We start from the raw sequence: 17,539 nt of genomic DNA, 5'->3' as shown, positions 1-17,539 counted from the left end.
CTTTCAGCAAGGTTACTGTCACTAGGTTTCTGAACCATAAAGCGTATGTGATGACACCACGGGATCACCACAGCGTGCAGCTCTCTTGTACTTCTTATTATCTCTCTTAATGTTGCTATTTAAAGCAGCGGAGGACAAAATTTCGGGGTCAAAAATAACACAAGTTTTAAGCGATTCTTAGCAGTAAACTACACGATTAATTCAATGTTTAGAAACTTTAGTTTGCACACAACAAATATTATTCCCTTTTTCTAATCCTCTTCAGACTCAGCGTTGTGATTCAATTCCGTCTCAGACTCTTTGCTCTCTCTCGAAGCGTCTGACAGCCAGCTCTGGCACTTGCTTTAGCAGAAATTATTTGGAGGAAGGGACAAACGTAAGAAGAGACAACAACAAAGTGGTGTGGTTTTTCCAGATACAACTCTGGCTGAGCCTTACAACGCTGTGACGCATGTTTGAAACAGCATGAACAAATCTGTGCTTTATTTTTGCAAACACACCTCATTTATCTTTGAGGAAAAATACTCAACTGCAACAAAAATTAATTGACAGCTGCATTTGTTTAATTTTAAATAGAGACAGCTGTACTTCTTGTTCACTGAAGTGTTGCCCATATTCTCCTGACAGAAAAGCAAACTCCACAGCCCTATTTAAAGCAAGTCTGCCATTTGTGTTGGGTTTGCATGGCAAGGTTTTGGTAGCAGGGGGGCTACAGGGGTGGCTTCTGTGAGAAGCTGCTAGAAGCTCCCCCTGTGTCTGACAGAGCCAATGCCAGCCGGCTCTAAGACGGGCCCGCTGCTGGCCAAGGCCAAGCCAATCAGCGCCTCTGTGATAACATATTTAAGAAGAAGAAAAACACTTAGAGAGAGAGCTTTTGCAGCCGGAGAGAGGAGTGAGAAGATGTAAGAAACTCTGCAGACACCAAGGTCAGTGAAGAAGGAGGGGGAGGAGGTGCTCCAGGCGCCGGAGCAGAGATCCCCCTGCAGCCCGTGGTGAAGACCATGGTGAAGCAGGCTGTCCCCCTGCAGCCCATGGAGGAAGGATGAGGGGGTGTAGAGATTCCACCTGCAGCCCGTGGAGGACCCCACGCCGGAGCAGGTGGAGGCACCTGAAGGAGGCTGTGGCCCGTGGGAAGCCCACGCTGGAGCAAGCTCCTGGCCGGACCGGTGGACCCGTGAAGAGAGGAGCCCATGCCAGAGCAGGTTTGCTGGCAGGACTTGTGACCCTGTGGGGGACCCCACGCTGGAGCAGTTTGCTCCTGAAGGTCTGCACCCCATGAGAGGGACTCCATGCTGGAGCAGGGGAACGATGAGAGGAGTCCTCCCCCTGAGGATGAAGAAGCAGCAGAAACACCATGAGGTGAACTGACCGTAACCCCCATTCCCCGTCCCCCTGTGCTGCTGAGGGGGGGGAAGGTTGAAGCCGGGAGTGAAGTTGAGCCCGGGAAGATGGGAGGGGTGGGGGGAGGTGTTTTAAGAGTTGATTTTATTTTCTCATTCCTCTACTCTGTTTTGCCTAGTAATAAATTAGATGAATTCCCTCTCTAAGTTCGGTGTGTTTTGCTTGTGACAACAATTAGTGAGTGATCTCTCCCTGTCCTTATCTCGACCTACAAGCGCTTCGTTATGCCTTTTCTCCCCTGTCTAGTGAATGAGGGGAGTGAGAGAGCGGCTCTGGTGGGCACCTGGCCTCCAGCCAGGGTCAACCCACCATACCATTTTAATTATTTGCCACAGAAAATTATGGGGAAGGCAGAAAACAAAAGTGCACTTTGGTAAGAAATTCAAGCTTTGCTGCTGTAGGCTAAAACATTCTCTTTCTAGGAAACAAACACGTCATTCTGAGTACAGAAAACGTATGCTAGTTTCCAGAGGGAAACGAAATCACAACAAATGCAGTAAAAATCCTCACAGAGGCTGGAACTAGGAGAAGAACACTTCTAAAGAAACAGGGCAAGTGTATTTGTGATTCTGCTATTCATCACCGTATTCCTTTGGAAGATCTTTATTTTTAGATTTGAATGGTAAACAATGAGTTAAAGACAATTAAAGAAAAAAAAAAAACAACAAAAAACCACCACAACACAGACCTCTGCAGTTAAACTACATTTGCCTAAACTATCAGCTAACATGATCAGCTCACTTTCTTCTTCTTTTAGGATGCCATCTGTTTTTCCCCTCAGTATCACAATGATTTTTTGAGAGGAGCCACTATGCTCACATATACTCGACTATAAGTCCATATACTACTTTGCAAAACAGAACCCTGACCAGATTTACCAACCATCTCATCACACATACAGTTGAAAAGTATCAATAACATCTTTTTACTTGTTTTTCAGTTGCCCAAATTAAGAAGAGGAATCAAAATGAACAAGCAATGTTTATATGAAGCGATTCTGGCATGATTTTCACAGAATGCACAGAGCAGCTAGTGGAAGCAGAAAAGCAGGCAGAATTTGCTGTCAAATAAATACACATTTTTAAAATAGACAATGACGGATGTGGTAAAATCTAGCTCATCTCTCCTGGCAAAAATACTTTTTAAAACAAGACTCATGGTTCTCCGTTTAAACTGTGTGCTGTGGTATATTTTTACATTTTGGTGAGGGCTTAGTTTCTCATGATGAAACGATCACTTCTCTTAGTTGTATTATAAGGCCAACTCTTCCTCTTTTTAATTTGCAAGCAGCCTGAGTTTAAAAAAAAAAAAAAAAAAAAAGGCAAGCAAGCAGCCCTGAATAAAACTCGTAAAAGGTGATATCAAGTATTCTTCAAGATCCCAGTGGGAGGTGATTTCACTCTCTGGAAACTTGTCACTGGATAGTTTTATGTCTATCTTGAACAGAATTTCAGCGATCCTCCCTCCAGCTAATGCATTTCTAATTCCTTCCGAGTTAGAGACACAATCAATTACAGTATCCCAAATTATATCCAATTGATATTATTCTCTCTTGTATTCATTAAAATACATACATGTATTTTTAAAATAAGCTTTGCTGCGACCACCGAAGGAGACAACTCTCCCTTCTTTTTTGTTTTAAAGAATGAGGTTTATTTGAGATTTAATTCAAACCCTTTAACTTCAAGCCAAAGGGAAATTAAAAAAAAAAAATATTGTACAGAAATTTGGAGTAGAATAATTTCTTATTCTTCAATGATGGGCAACAGGGGAAGGAGCTCATAACACAAGAACAGGTAACACAGATGTTATCCATCCGGAGTACAGCCTCAATGAAGAGAGACAAACAGGCCTTTCCACTGAAAGAGTAATAGTGGCAGACACAGATTTTAAGGACTAGGGCAAGGAGCATTAGCCAGGCAAGTGAAGTGACAGAACTCCACTGCCAAAGGATTAGGCTACACTTTGGGTATGGGACAGAATCTCCTACAAAGGGGCAGAGCCCAGCACGACTTTCTATTTTTGTTTGGCTAAAATAGCCCTAGAACCTAAGACTCTGTCTAGGGGGGAAAAAAAGGAAAAAGAAAACCCCTTTGTATCTTGAAGAAAGTTATTACTGAATTTCCATGACATATGGGGAGAGCTGGCAAGTAAATAGACGGAAACTTTTTTGTTGCTCTTATCACAGCTGGAGATCAGGAGACATGGCCCTGCATTTCATCAAGTGACAGGAAAAGAAATGTCTTGAAATACAAGAAATTCCATTTAAAGCTAAGGAAAAAACCCTCTTACTGCAAGCGTGATGGAACACCGGAACAGGTGGCCCAGAGAGGTGGTGGAGTCTCCACCCTTGGCCATATTCAAAACCCAACTGCACGTGGTCCTGAGCTCTGGATGTCCCTGCTTTGGGCAGCGGAGTTGGACAAGATGATGTTCAGGGGTGCCTTCCAACCACAGGCTGTTCTATAATAATTTTTTACTATTTTTGAAATACATCGCAAAGCTTTACTTTTCATATCTCTAGAGCAGGGACAGCTTCAGTTTGTCCACGAGAAGCTCCTTGAACTACGGATGTCTTAATGCAAGTATCTTTGGCTTGTGCTTTCTTCAGTGGATACGGCTGTAAAATAAGTTAATTTGCAGATATTCCAGGCACTGCACTTCAACACAAATGATATACCTACTGCAGTTCATATTCCAGGCTTAGTGAAATGCGGGGGGGGGGGGGGGGGGGGGGGGGGGTGGTGTGCGCATGTGGGCACTGTATTTTTTAAGTCAAGGACCTAGCAATAAACTTTAAGACACGATAAAACAAAAGGAGTATCTCAAAAACTTTGCAGACAGACCAACAGACAGACGAAATAACATTGAGTCCTGCTAAGCTATGCGACTGCTGAAGGAGCCAGACTGCAAAGTGGAAAATAAGATCAGAGCCAACCAAGGAGGAAGCCAACTAAGACTGGCTACTTTCCACCGCCAAATGTCAGGTGAGAGCTAGAGGGATGCATTTTAATAGATTTCCATTCAAATCTGAGGTACAAATATTCCTGGTAAGTTGGTACCTATAGCCAAATCAAAGAGGCAGACATATGGTTGCTTTTCTGCTGAATGGCCTGACGGGACGGTGGGGAAAGCCCTACCTGCCAGAGACATGCAAGTGTCCTTTATACGCTGTTTAATAATATTGTCCTAGCAGCCCCAGTGAGAAACTGGAGCGCAATTACTCTAGGCGTTTTCTAGAGAGGCTATTTGCCTCAGGAAGGAGTTTCCAAAGGATTATCTTAATTTGGCTCTGGTTGTAACTGAAATTTATCTCCGCACGGAACCAGAGTCGGACGCCCCAGATGAACTGGTGACGTGGTAGAGAAAAGGAAGGCTGCTGAGTTGACAAAAACTGTGTGTGTTCCCAAGGCTGATGGAGTCTTTTCAGACTTCAGGCTAATAACAGAGGATACAGAAAAAACAAAGAGAAATTACACAGGAGAACATGAAATTATTGTCTAGAACCGGGAATCTGACATTTTTGTTTTGGGGGAGGAGGCAGAGGAAACAGGATGAGAGAGATATTGAAAGCAAAGTAAAGAAGAGAAGTCTACCACAACCCATTTATCTATTTTTTTTTCTAAATATGTAACACTTAACCATTACTAGGAAATAATCATGCTAGCATAATTGTGTCTTAAAAAAACCTATAGGTGGAAGATGAGATATGGAAGCAAGCAATTCATAAACCAATTAGCATTAAATGAAAAGCTGCAACTAACACAAACAGTAAAAGCACACAACAGTTAACCATTGAATACAAGATTTTAGAGACATACTGACTTTCTACATTTTTTAAAATGAAACTTTAAAAGGTATTTGATGCGTACAGACAGAGTATACACGTTAGCATTGTGTTCAATCCCCTTAAGACATAAAATAAAAAGAATGCCAGTCTTCTACTCCATCAGATGAAAGTATATGGAAATGATGTTCAGAAGTACACATTTAAACAAACAAACATCACCGAAATTCAGAGAAATTGACTTTATGCTCATAGGTAGAATATATAGATGACATTCATGGCCCCAAGTTGCTTTCTATTAGAAAATTATTTTGCAATCGAGTCAGGCTGCTGAATTGTTGGAATACTGACAAATGCAAAAGGTAGCCCTTAAATTATGAATTTAATTTTAGGTAAGACATAGGTTTTAATACCTAAATTTAAATAGTCTGTAAAGTCACTTATAAAATTTTAGCAAAGAATAAGATTCAGCATAGGAAGTGCTGAAGGGATGAAGTTGAGGCTTATTCAGGATGCTCTCAGTCACTCACTGAGAAAGGTCTGACAAGACCGAAGGAATGTTTCTTTCTTGTAGTGGAGCCTTAAAGATTATACTTTTTTTCACTAAACTGTTCAGCAAATAGTTAACACTGAACAGACTTCAAGCTACTCTTTCATTAGTACTGAGTTATGCGGAGTGCAGGAGTAAGAGGAAGATCTATTTCATTGATCTATACTATTCCCAATATAGCTGGGGATACTTACAATGTGTGTAATTTCAATGAACGTCATTAGGTCGTTAAAGCCAACCGATTATCTTACACTGCTTTTATATTTCTTTGGTACTCAAAACATTGACGGTTTAGCACCTTCTTTAGTCCAGGCTGTATTTACAATGACAAATGACAGCATACTATCGTTTAGAGAATAAATTTTTGCCACATGAAAGTTTATAGATTTCATAGCATTCCCTTTCTTTCTTTTCAATTTCTTTCTGGCAGGTTAAAAATCAAAAGGCTGCGAGTTTACACCCCGAGGTTATCCCACTGCGCATCGTACATTCCTGCTCTACTGACAGCCAGCGCAACCCCACCTCCTCTCGGTTCAGCTTCCTAAAAAAAGCTTCACCCCAGTTCCCAGACACCCAGCCGCCAGAGTTACTTACCAATAGCCTGAGCAAGGGCTATTACAACTTCCTGGCACGTCGTGACTTCGGTGACCCCACACACAATTCTCTGGACTCCATCCACCCATACTTTGAGCTCCATGGTTCACCAGATCATCCAAGAGCCATGAATGCAAATCGGTCAAGTCATACTTGCAACTATACCAGAGAGAACGCAGCAGACTTCTCTCAGCAGCTAGAAGAGAGAAAAATCCTCGTGTTTACAGTGAGGCATTACTCAAAAAGTTAACAAACTCACCTCAACATCCATTGGGTTGAACAGGCAACGCGGCCTCCTTTCTTTAAAAATACTAACGAGAATCAAACATCCCTTGCTTTAGCCGCATCTACCCATTCTGCAGACATACCGGACGTTTCATTACAGTTTATTTCCTAAAACATTCAAAGTTACCACAAAAAAAAGCACCCAAAGAAATAGCATTAAACCAACAACTCCGGAGTAAACTTGTAACAGGCCCCAGGAACAGGTGCCCCTCTTCCTTTACACGCTGCCTGGATGTCTCAAGGGGCTGGTCAGAGATGCTGTCAGTGTCTGTTCAGTCATTCCTGGCAACTGGTGGGGCAGCAGAACAAGGGAGAAAGATTCTTAATTACAGCCATCCAGAAGAGCCCAACCTTGCTCTCCACACAGAGGTAGCTGAGGGCTCCTAGTCCCACCAAAACCTGGGAAACCCAGAAAGGAAAGCAAGCAGACAGATCCCTTTCTTTCTTTGTTTGTTTCTCTAAAACAAGGAGATGCATCAGGGAAAGTGTTTTAGAGATGGTTTAACGCCTGCCAACGCTGTGCTGGTTCTGTAAGGAAACGGACTTTGGCTAGAGCATAATCCTAGTTTTTTTCCGTAGGAACTGCGATGACAGCAAACCGAAAAGCAAACCACGCCATCCAGTCCAGCCAGTTCTTGCTTTTCAGCATGGTTCTCCTGCCTTCGCCGAAATAATGCCAAAGTCGTACCAGGTAATATGGTGTACTAGCTCCCAATTTCATTTCTTAAAAAGAAAATTCCCAAAGTTTGTAAATGGAAACAAAACAAAACAACGTTCAGAGGAGGGATTTTTTTTTCTGAAACAAAAATTCCCATGAGTTCAAAAATCTCCTTCTGCACTCAGATGCCGGAAAAACTTTGAAGCACAGAAATAAAGTTACAAACTTAGGGAGCTAGGTTAGGATTTAGCAATCAGCCATTTGCCCTCTGCTGTCGTTACCAACAGTCAAGCTGCTAAAGGTTTACCCAGTGACAACGTCTAGATTAATTACTGATCTGAACTCTAGGGGTTTCGCTATGGGCTGAGCTTTTCCAGGAGCTGCTTTTCTTCTACATAAACAGATCCACCAGCACCAAGGCACACAAAAATTGATTCCTAGTTGGAGAGGCTGAGATGCTGAGTTTCAAGAATTTCAAAGTAAAAACTCCATGAAGAATTGTCGTCTTAAAAATACAAAACCCTCTCCCCAAAACAAAAACAAAACCCAAGCCACCAATAATGATAATTTATTTTTTAAAAAAAAACTAATGAGAGCGCTGGGTTGCTTAAGCAGATAGAGGAAAAATAAGTCATGAGACTGCAATAAAGGAAGCTCGTGCACTCAGTTCAATATGGACAAAGTGATAAAACTAAAGACAATATTTTTGGAGAATTAAGTACCAGGAAAATGCATTACACAGGAACAGAGTAAAAGAAATCTGAAAGTTATTTAGAGGAGATTACTAAAGACAAGCAGGGAAGTGTTACACAAGAAAAGTGGAATCTGATGATGCTGATGGATTTAACAGAGGCAGAAATGGTGCAGTGAAAACGAAGCAAATACTTAGTACAGTTCACGGTTACAGTCTAATCAGAGCTGCTTTCTCCTGGTGAAGCGACCATCGCTTTCTGCATCAGAAAGACGCAGTAGTGCAGCCCTCAAGCTAGAGCAGAGAGACGATTTCCCTTCTACAACCAAATACTTTATTTAGCAGCTGACAAATATCGACACACGATGCAGAAGACAGACTGAGCTTCTCCCGACGAGCCGCGGCAGTCAGCAGCAACGCACCTCGAAGCCCGTCAGAGCCAGAGAGGCTCCACACCACGTCGGCAGGACGAGATTTAGTGGAGAAGCACGAAGCAAGTCTGCTGTAAAGTCAGTCCAGCACATGCACATCAAAATCCCTGTCCAGTCATACTCATTTAGAAAACAAAAGAAACGTGAATAAGTCCAAATGTATGAGTAAAACCAGATTTCAAGTACGCTTGTATAATTAATCAACAAAAAAGTGAAAGCTTTTAAGAATACTGGTGCATGCAGAAACAGTCTTTTGGGACATGAATAAGCACCTGAAAACACAGAGGGAGGTCAAAGAATTTAAACAAACATTTTCCCCACATAAAGTGACATACTTCAAAGAAAACTACCATCCACACAAGTATTAACAGCGTGCAGATACAGAAACACCTCAGTCAGGTAACACCAGTTTAACGTACCAATAAACTAAGCAGAAGAAAATCTTTTACTAGCCTGTAACAAAACAGTGACTGAGAAAAACACCTAACGGGCCCCATCAGTGACCTCAACTGTCTATTCCTGGACCAGTTGTCTTCACAACTAAACAGACCTCACATTCCAAACCCAGCCGTAAGGAACTTTATTAATTAACTTAATATCTTGCTGAGAGTTGAACAGTTCAGATTTACTGGCACCAAACAAGCCATCTCTCCATGTGACAACACCCACGTCAGCAAAGCATCCGACAGCTCTAATTGTTTTGCTGTCTGTCAACATCCACAGTATTATCTCAATTTAGCAAGCCAGCAAGTGCATTTTCCCCCCCCAGCCAGCACACAATGTACAGTCTTGCATTCAGTGCAGATCAGTTTCAGTCATCTGTATTCCTACCGTCCATCTTTAAAAAAAACTAGAGAGAGGCATCGTTTAATAATGAAATATTTGCTGACACTTCCAATTTTGAAAAAAAACATTCACCAAAGCGGCAAATAATCCAAACAAAGTGTCTTTGAAACAGTCCGAGCTCAGGGGAAATATTCCCATTCATTTTCTTGCAGGGCAAATAGTTTTAATAGACTAAATAGTGAGAGCAGAACAATAAAAGCAGCCTGCGGTATGTGCTTCCGTCGGAGCAATATGCAGTGCTGAATTAGAGGACTGCGTGCCCCACAAGTGTTAATGGGATTCTTTCAGGGACCTGTCACTAAAAGCAGAACACACACAGACATCAGAAATGGAAGGTCTATGTGCTGAAATCACTGTCTCTCATAGTTTCTAAGCAAAGCTAATCTATAATAAATTTAAAAAAAAATAAATCTAGGATTGGTTTGGTTTCTAGGACTGTGCAGAATTTTCCCTAAATTCTCCTTTTATCCTAATTGGCTGATACCTTACTCTGTGAGGCATTTATTCAGCTTTTAAGTGTAAAGAAAAATCCAGCATATATGTACATATACACACACACACATATATATATATGCACTACTTGGCTATCTCTTCACAGCTAGCTTACAAACTACAAAAAGGCTGCAACTTCACACAAGACAGGCAGAACTGACAAAGCGCAAAGGGCTTTTCTTGTATTTAAAAAAAAAAAAAAAATCTTCCAAGTAGATGTTTGCAAAACCTATCTATCCTTGATGTAAGTGTTAAGTCACGAGAAACCCTGAGAGCTAAAATTAAGACATTGATTTCACCTCGTTTCTAATCTTTAGAAGGTTCACATCACCTGAAAGCAGTGTACACCTCAAATCAGGGCTCAAATCCTGCTGCAGCTGAACCAACTGCAGAATTTTGACCAACCACTTCAGTAACCTTCTGTTCCCCCAACAAACAGTCAGCATGCTGCTTAGTATACTTCAAAGTGAGCATACTTTCGTTCATAATTAGCTATAACCAAACATCATCTAGAGTTTGGCACTTTCCCTTTATTTTTTATTCTCTGTGCTCCTTGCCTTTCACTACTGCGATACCAGACAGGGCTCTGGATAAAGCAGCAGCTTGTTCCACCCAGGTTGGAAGCTGTTAATAAGAATAGTTAGTGCAAAAGCAAAGCTTGGTTGAAAAAGATGATAAAAAAAAAAACCAAACCCAAAACCCCAAGTACAAGTAAGCCAGTTCAGCTACCCAGAAAGAGCTTATAAACCATTCAGAAGAGTGTGACAGTACCCCCTGTGAACAGGGAGGCATTTGGCAGACCCTTCCTACTATAAGAATCCTGGTATAAAGCAAAGTAACATTTTCTAGATGGAGAAGACTGCAAATACCAAATCTGCTACTGGAAACAAGCTAACTAGTATTTACCAAAAAGCCTCCTCCCTTGGATTGATGAAGGAGAAATACCCTACAAGATATGCTGCTTCCCATCAATAGGTGGGCAAAAACCTTTCATGGCAGGTTCAAGTCAAAATATCACGTGTAAATCTTTTGCGCACAAAATTCTATTAGAAAGGAACAGGTTGTGGTTTTGAAATCAGCGCACAACTTTCTTTAAAAAGTGTTTATGCAGAGGTAGCATCCCGTTGTTTTAGTGGGACTAAGTGATTTCCTCTTGTGGAGTGTTATTCTTCTGCTATTCCAGAAGAGCGCTCAGAGATAATAAGCACTGCTTAAAACAAACAAACCAGAGGTCCCACAACCATGAAGATGACAGTGTTGAGAATGAGCTTAAGGGAGAGTTTAAGCACCAAGGAATTTTCCTCACATGAGACTCGGCCAAGAGATGGTCTAACACATGTCTCTGTGAAACAAGCCAAAATCCAGATGCCACAAGTGTTATCCAAGACACATGCAAACTATATATATATATATATATATATATGTATATATACATACACACACACACACACAACCTGTGGCAGGACAGGACAGCACCAATATGTGAGTTTATATAAACTCGGAGCTACAAGAGGTTGTTTCTAGTAACAATAGCTACTAGAAATCTTACCTCCAGATAACGTAGAATTCCCCAGAAGCCCCAAAGTCACAGCTTCCCAGACAAATTACTAGTTGACTTGCATCCAAGAACCCTCAAGCGCCCAGTGCAAAAGCTGTTGCTTGCTTTGCAGTTTCTTTTTGTGCAATGCAGCTAACAATATAGTGGAAAAAAATGAAGAACAGAAACATTGGTTTGAAGCAGGGGATGCTATAATGGCTATTTTCCCTAATTACAGAACATCCTCCACCTCTCCTCGAGCTACAATTTTACAGCACAGAAAAATCAAACTGGAACTTTTTTTTCTCTTTGTATTGGTGAGAACTGGCCAGAAAGAATTAACTTGTTTTCTTTTGGGAGTGGGGGAGTGATAAGAGGGGGTAAAAAATTTCATCCGCACATTTTATCATCTCTCTTAAAGATAAATTTTATTAATGGCAACTATCGAGTTATTAGTTGAAATGAAATAATTCTTCCACCTTGAAAATTATATTATCTTCAGTATTTTATTTTAATTCTCAGTTTGATCTCTGACTTCAGGAAATGTGTTTGTGAGGGAAGAAGATGCCCTAATGTTTTCATCTCAACCCTTGCATCTCTTGATTTTTCATTGTCTGCCGTTCTAAGCCTTCTTTGTCCAGTACGCAATCTGTTGCCTTTTCAGGCACACAGAAACAAGTGACTGCTATCTCCAAGGCACAATCTGTCTCTTCCCCTCCTCCCTCCCCATTTTTGTTTTTCCTTCTCCCTACTCAACAAACAAGATGGAGGCTGAATCCAAGTCTTTGCTGTCCCTGGTGACCTTTACCAAGCGAGCTGAAGGCCACACCAGCATCCCCCAATTCATTAACAGGGCATCTGAGCTCTTCCTCCACTATCATCAGTTCGTTAAGCTGGCTCATGATTACAAGTAACAAACTGAAGAAACGTGAGACACCGTTTAGCAATGATTCAACTGCGGCCCAAAACAGGATTCACCAGCTTGGGAGCTGGAGTACGGGAGATGAGGTAGCTTCGTGCACACAGATTGTGTCTGAAATTCACGTCTTCATAGAAAACCAAGTTCCAACCCGCTGTCACTGACACATATCGATGGCTGGAGTGCTAATGCTTTCAAAACCCATCACGGTCTGTACACACCTTGTACCTTGACTCACAATTTTGAAGCCACAAAGCTTGACCCGACTGTGTTCCACAACATTTTCAAATCGCCACAAAATGTTTGAAAGAAAACGAACCAGCAGGTGAGCTAATGAAACAGATGGTTTATGGAAGTTTCTTTTTATTTGGTCACTGTTAAGAACAGGACCTTGCATTTTTAACACTAAGTTTCACACTCTCACACTTGACTTAATTCAACAGGAACAGCTCCTCTAAAATTAATACTCTCCTTTCCCTAAGATCAGACATAAAAAGCATCTGAGCTCCACACAGACTTGAGGTACAAAAACCCAAAGGCATTTTGGAGATGGTGAGAGCACTCAAGTCAGAGAATCCCAAAGATCTTTACTTCTACTAACTAGATCTCAGTCAGACGATTTCAAAGCAAAAGTTTAAAACCTGAGTTAAGAGTATTATATTTAGGACATGTACCAGCAAACCAAAACAATATCTGATGCAGTGCTTACTTTCTTGAGGTTGATAGGATTTATTTTGATAAAAGCCTGAATGTGGCTCAAGCAGGCTTAATCACTAAATCCCGACCTTGAATCTGTTTCAGGATTAGGACTAACATATCATCTGCAGGTGGTTTTACATGAAACACTCCTTTTCCTCGCTCTGCGTTCCAGCTACCAACAAACAAAATTATTAATATGAAGTATCATAATCCTACTAGAGAGGCAGGACTGAATGGACCCATCCTAGAGAGCCTCACTGCTCACCACCGTTCTAGGAAGGGCTGGATTGCTGGTAGCAGCACAGCAGAGGGTAAGGCACTTAGCAGCTGGGATGCATTTTATTCTGTGGCAGACGAGTATCTTTTTCCAGACACATTAGCAAAGGAGATTGCACTGCACATAAATTCTGTGACAAACAGCTCAAAAAAAAAAAGTCATATGCATTAAATAAACATCTCATGATTCATCATCTCAAGTCAACGGGCATACATTTACTACACTGTAACATCTTCCAAAGCCCTGTAAGTATTTGTTCTTCATTAGTATCAAACACACAGCGCACTGGAGAAAATAGCAACCACAACTTTATTAACAGCAGCAACATTAAATGGCAGTCACATTTATACATCTCTAATACGGTCTAAATACTGCGTGGGAGTGAAAGAAAACAAACCAAAGAGCAGAGGAATAAGCAAGCTATTTCATTGTAGGAGAAATATTTATATGAAAGCTACAATACACACAGCTTACTTCAAAGGTGCCTTACCCCTCTAGATGCCCTAGCTTCAAAGGAGAGAAAATAGGTCATTCTCTCAGCTGGTTTCAAGGAAGACCCAGCCCCAACTGTTCGCATTTCCCTCTCCTCTCACCCTTTGTCTGCAAACACTTACAGCCAGTTGAGGGATTGATTGAAGACATTTGGGTGCAATTGCCAATATTTACACTAAAGGCAATGAGGTCATCTGCTCCGTTTTGGCACGAACTGGCTTAACTCTTGGTTTTGTAAGGCCAAATCTGTTCTTTACACTTCTGCCAAGCCCATGCGCAACGTTTGCTGTGCTTTGTCATTTGACTACAGTCACACTGAGTCACAGCTGTCAAAGTGAGGTGTTCCTTGGACTCCAAATGCGAGCCAAGGGCAAATTTCATAAAGCTCAGAAAAACATACAAAAAAAATCTTATCATACTTCCCACGTTTCAAGGCATGGACCAAAACACAACACACTCTTCCACTATATTTTTGGGAAAGTTGCGTGCAAATGAGCCCATTTCTCCACTTTCATACTTACACTGAAGGATGCAGGAAGTAGATATTTCAATTGTAAGATGTATTTTATTTCAATTTGAATTAGCTGAAGTTTTACAAGTCAATTAAGTATATCGGTTTAAAGCCATGGTACTACATGACTATTGAAAAGAAATCTCACTGTAATTAAATACAATTCCTGAAACAGAAATAAGGTGAGGCACTTTCAATTTAATCAACATAACTGTTTTAAAAAATTATCATCTCAAAGCTTTATTCAGAGAGCAACTCTATTATTCATTAAACATTATCTTAGAAGTTTCCAATCCCTCTCCTGGCAACCTAGAAAAGTCTGCAAGACAGAATAGAACATATTTCTACGCGGAGTCTTTAAACAGTTAAGGTAAGAGAAACAAGTGGGAGGAACCCATCCCTTCCTAAAACTTACACTTGGCTATGCTTACTTCCGTATTTCCCCAAGCACCAAATAAATTATTTGCTGCTTCTATTCTCTATTTATAGGACTCAGATGGATCACTTAAGTATTTCCCCTCTCTAGACAATTGTGAGCTTGGGTAATTTTATTTATTAGAGCAAAATCTGAGGTAATCATAATACACAGCAATAGGTTATGGACTAAAATACTCTGAACTGCATTACTTAATTCCCCTAGCCCTGCCTTCAGTGCTGTGGTTGTGCTACAGCCAGCTCCAAGCCAAGTCTACACCACTTTGGCCAACTGGCCACACGGTCTCAAAATGGATGTGGAACTGCAATACCACCTCAAGAGGTGAGTATACTTAGGTATCTCTGCTCTATTCTGCTAATAATTTAAGGGCAAATATTATGAACTTTATACTGTCTAAACCACTAATTCTCTTTAAGTTTGGCTAAAACTCACCTAAGAGGTCCAAAACTCACTGGGAGGGGTAAGACGCGTAGAGGCTAGTAACATCACTATAAACACACTTCCCCTTGGGAAACTGTCTTACACAGATCACGTACGGCATGTGTAGAATGACCCAGCAAAGAGCTCTTCAAGAAAAACAGGATGCTATGCCAAAAAATTGACAGCAATTAAACAAGAGTCACAGTTTGCAATACCAATGGAAAATGGATGTTAGGACAAAATCAATACAGCATGAAAAAAAAAAAGTTTTCATTTTCCTTTTCCTACTTACTTCTTCTGTTGCAACAATTTTTAAACCAGCACCACTTTGCACTTATTGATTCCCCCCCATATTTTCAGACACTGTCCACACTGTGTACCTTCCGAGATACAGCCTTTCATTACAGGCCATGCAGCTACAGGCTTTCATCTCAAGTCTTAATGACTTCATCTTCCTCCTCACTGCACCCTCAGCAATCCCATCTTGTCCATTTGCCCAGAATGATGATGTCAGGACAGTCTTCTGGAGTCAGCAGACCTGCCAAAAGCAGAGCGCGTGAAGTAGTCCTCCCCTTGCTCTATTACATTATGCGCAATCTGCGTATTTTCATTCAGGAAGCCCTTCCACACTTATACCCACTCTTCTTCCTTCTCATATATTTTTCCAAGTGAACTGTACAGCTTTATGGTTTGTTTGCAAAAGTCACCTCAGACACGTGCATAGAAGAGAAACTCCACCAAATGATTGGTTAAATCTTTTCATCATCCTCCTTCAAATTCTCCCTTAACATATTTCTGCACAGTGCCTACCAAAAATCAATGGATCAACAGGTGGCGTGTTGTAACCCTACTGCTTTTCACGCTAATCAATCTTATTCATCTCCACATGCCCTACAAACACCTTGGGCAGGGTGTACCTTCTGTTAGGGGGTTCTATTGCCTTTTAGAGAGGCCAAGACAAACAGCAATCTGCTAAAAGCTCCTGGAAAGCATCCAGAGAATTGGCAACTTAACAGAGCCTTTTGGGACTACGCTTGTCCCACCAGAAGGAATTTTAGCATCATTCCTCCTATCACAGTGGATCTTCACCATATGTCTCTGAACTTAATTATGAGATGCCTGGTACGCCAGGCACTGGTACTGAAGAACATACAGTCCAAATTAAACAAAACAGCATCTGGGCTGCTCAGTAATGCTGTGGTAAGAGCTGAGGTGCTCCTGTACTCTCTGGGCTACCATCATACTGCTTATGAAGTATGAAGCCTAGTTTGTGTTTCTTTTTTGAAACAAGAAAAAAAAATCAGAAGATCCAATTAGGACATTTTTAGTTTCCACTGCTCTCTTTTACCAAACTGAAAAAAACCACAACCCAGTATCCATTTCTGTGGACTCCTCCTCTCCACAGAAACATGGAGGACAGGCTGTGCAGTCTGGAGAGCTATTAGCCATCAGCAGCAGTGAATGAGTTAATGGACAGGATTTAGAACTTTGTGAGAGAGCTTAACAAAAAAAAGCCTGGCTGGTTTTCTTTTAAAAGAAGGTTGCTGGGATTTCTAATCTTTATTGATATGCAGCTATGGAAGTGTACAATACCAGGTAACGTTAGGAGGCCAGAATGGCTTATTAAGCACAATTACCTAGCAAGCAATCTAAATCCTGGAAAGAACTCAAGACAAAGTGCCTACAGAAAGTTTCTGCTACTCATAAGACAGTGAACAAATAAAGACCTAAAATTATCTAAAATAAAAAGCGTTAATGGAGTCCAGACATGCAAAACATGACATTTAAAGTAAAAATCAATTACATAAGTACAATATATCAGAAAAGAGAGTTAAAGTTTTGTTTTGTTTTTTTTAATGAGCAAATTGAAAAGCCACATTAAACATCAATGTCCAAATTACCCATGTGCTTCTAAACATCTTTATTAAAAAGGTATCTATTCCTCTAAAGAAGGTATTAGGCACTAGCAATCCTGGGGAACAATTCAACGTTCTGTGGTTTGGCCATCTTTAGCACAGTTGTATATCAAATTTTCTTGGTTTTCCATTGAAAATAGAGTGCACAACTGAGTTTTACATTATATGCATGTAATGCAGGCCATCTTAAAACAAAAACAAAAACCCCACCAGTACAAGTCCTTGCGACATCCGATTACTGAAGAGGTGACAATAAAGGCCTAGGGTTTCAATAGCAACTAATTTAAGAAACATGTGCTATGTGAATAATCTATGTGTTTCATATGTTCAAGGGGCTTTAATTTCCAGAGAGCGCTGAGGCCTCAGGCCCTGCAACTTTAATCACTTCAAACACCTCAAATGGAATGGCCTAAACCAGATGTACTTCAGTGACTCAGAATTTTGATCTCATTTACCAAGATCCTCATCTTCTGTTTGTCTTATGCTTAAGGTTTTCATTGCATATTCTCATTCTAAGGGCAAACAATCTTTGTGTTAATTGTTTTAGATGACCGAGCTTCAATTTTTTCCAAGGAACAGCTGGCAATTTAGTCACCT

The 17,539-nt window shown here is 40.9% G+C and overlaps 1 protein-coding gene across 3 annotated transcripts in view; it reads right to left on the bottom strand.

Annotated features, from left to right (window-relative positions):
• The window catches only part of RASSF8 (Ras association domain family member 8), a 90,380-nt gene that overhangs the window by 14,982 nt on the left and 57,859 nt on the right, over positions 1 to 17,539 (bottom strand). For all 3 annotated transcript variants that reach the window (XM_054845168.1, XM_054845166.1, XM_054845171.1), the window contains one exon: positions 6,333 to 6,528. In XM_054845168.1, coding sequence (XP_054701143.1) covers positions 6,333 to 6,435 — 103 coding nt within the window. In that variant the 5' untranslated portion in view covers positions 6,436 to 6,528. The remainder of the gene's footprint in view (positions 1 to 6,332; positions 6,529 to 17,539) is intronic.

This window comes from Grus americana, chromosome 1 (genome assembly GCF_028858705.1).
Source record: "Grus americana isolate bGruAme1 chromosome 1, bGruAme1.mat, whole genome shotgun sequence".
NCBI classification, from domain to species: domain Eukaryota; kingdom Metazoa; phylum Chordata; class Aves; order Gruiformes; family Gruidae; genus Grus; species Grus americana.
This window is presented reverse-complemented; position numbering and strand designations above follow the sequence as displayed.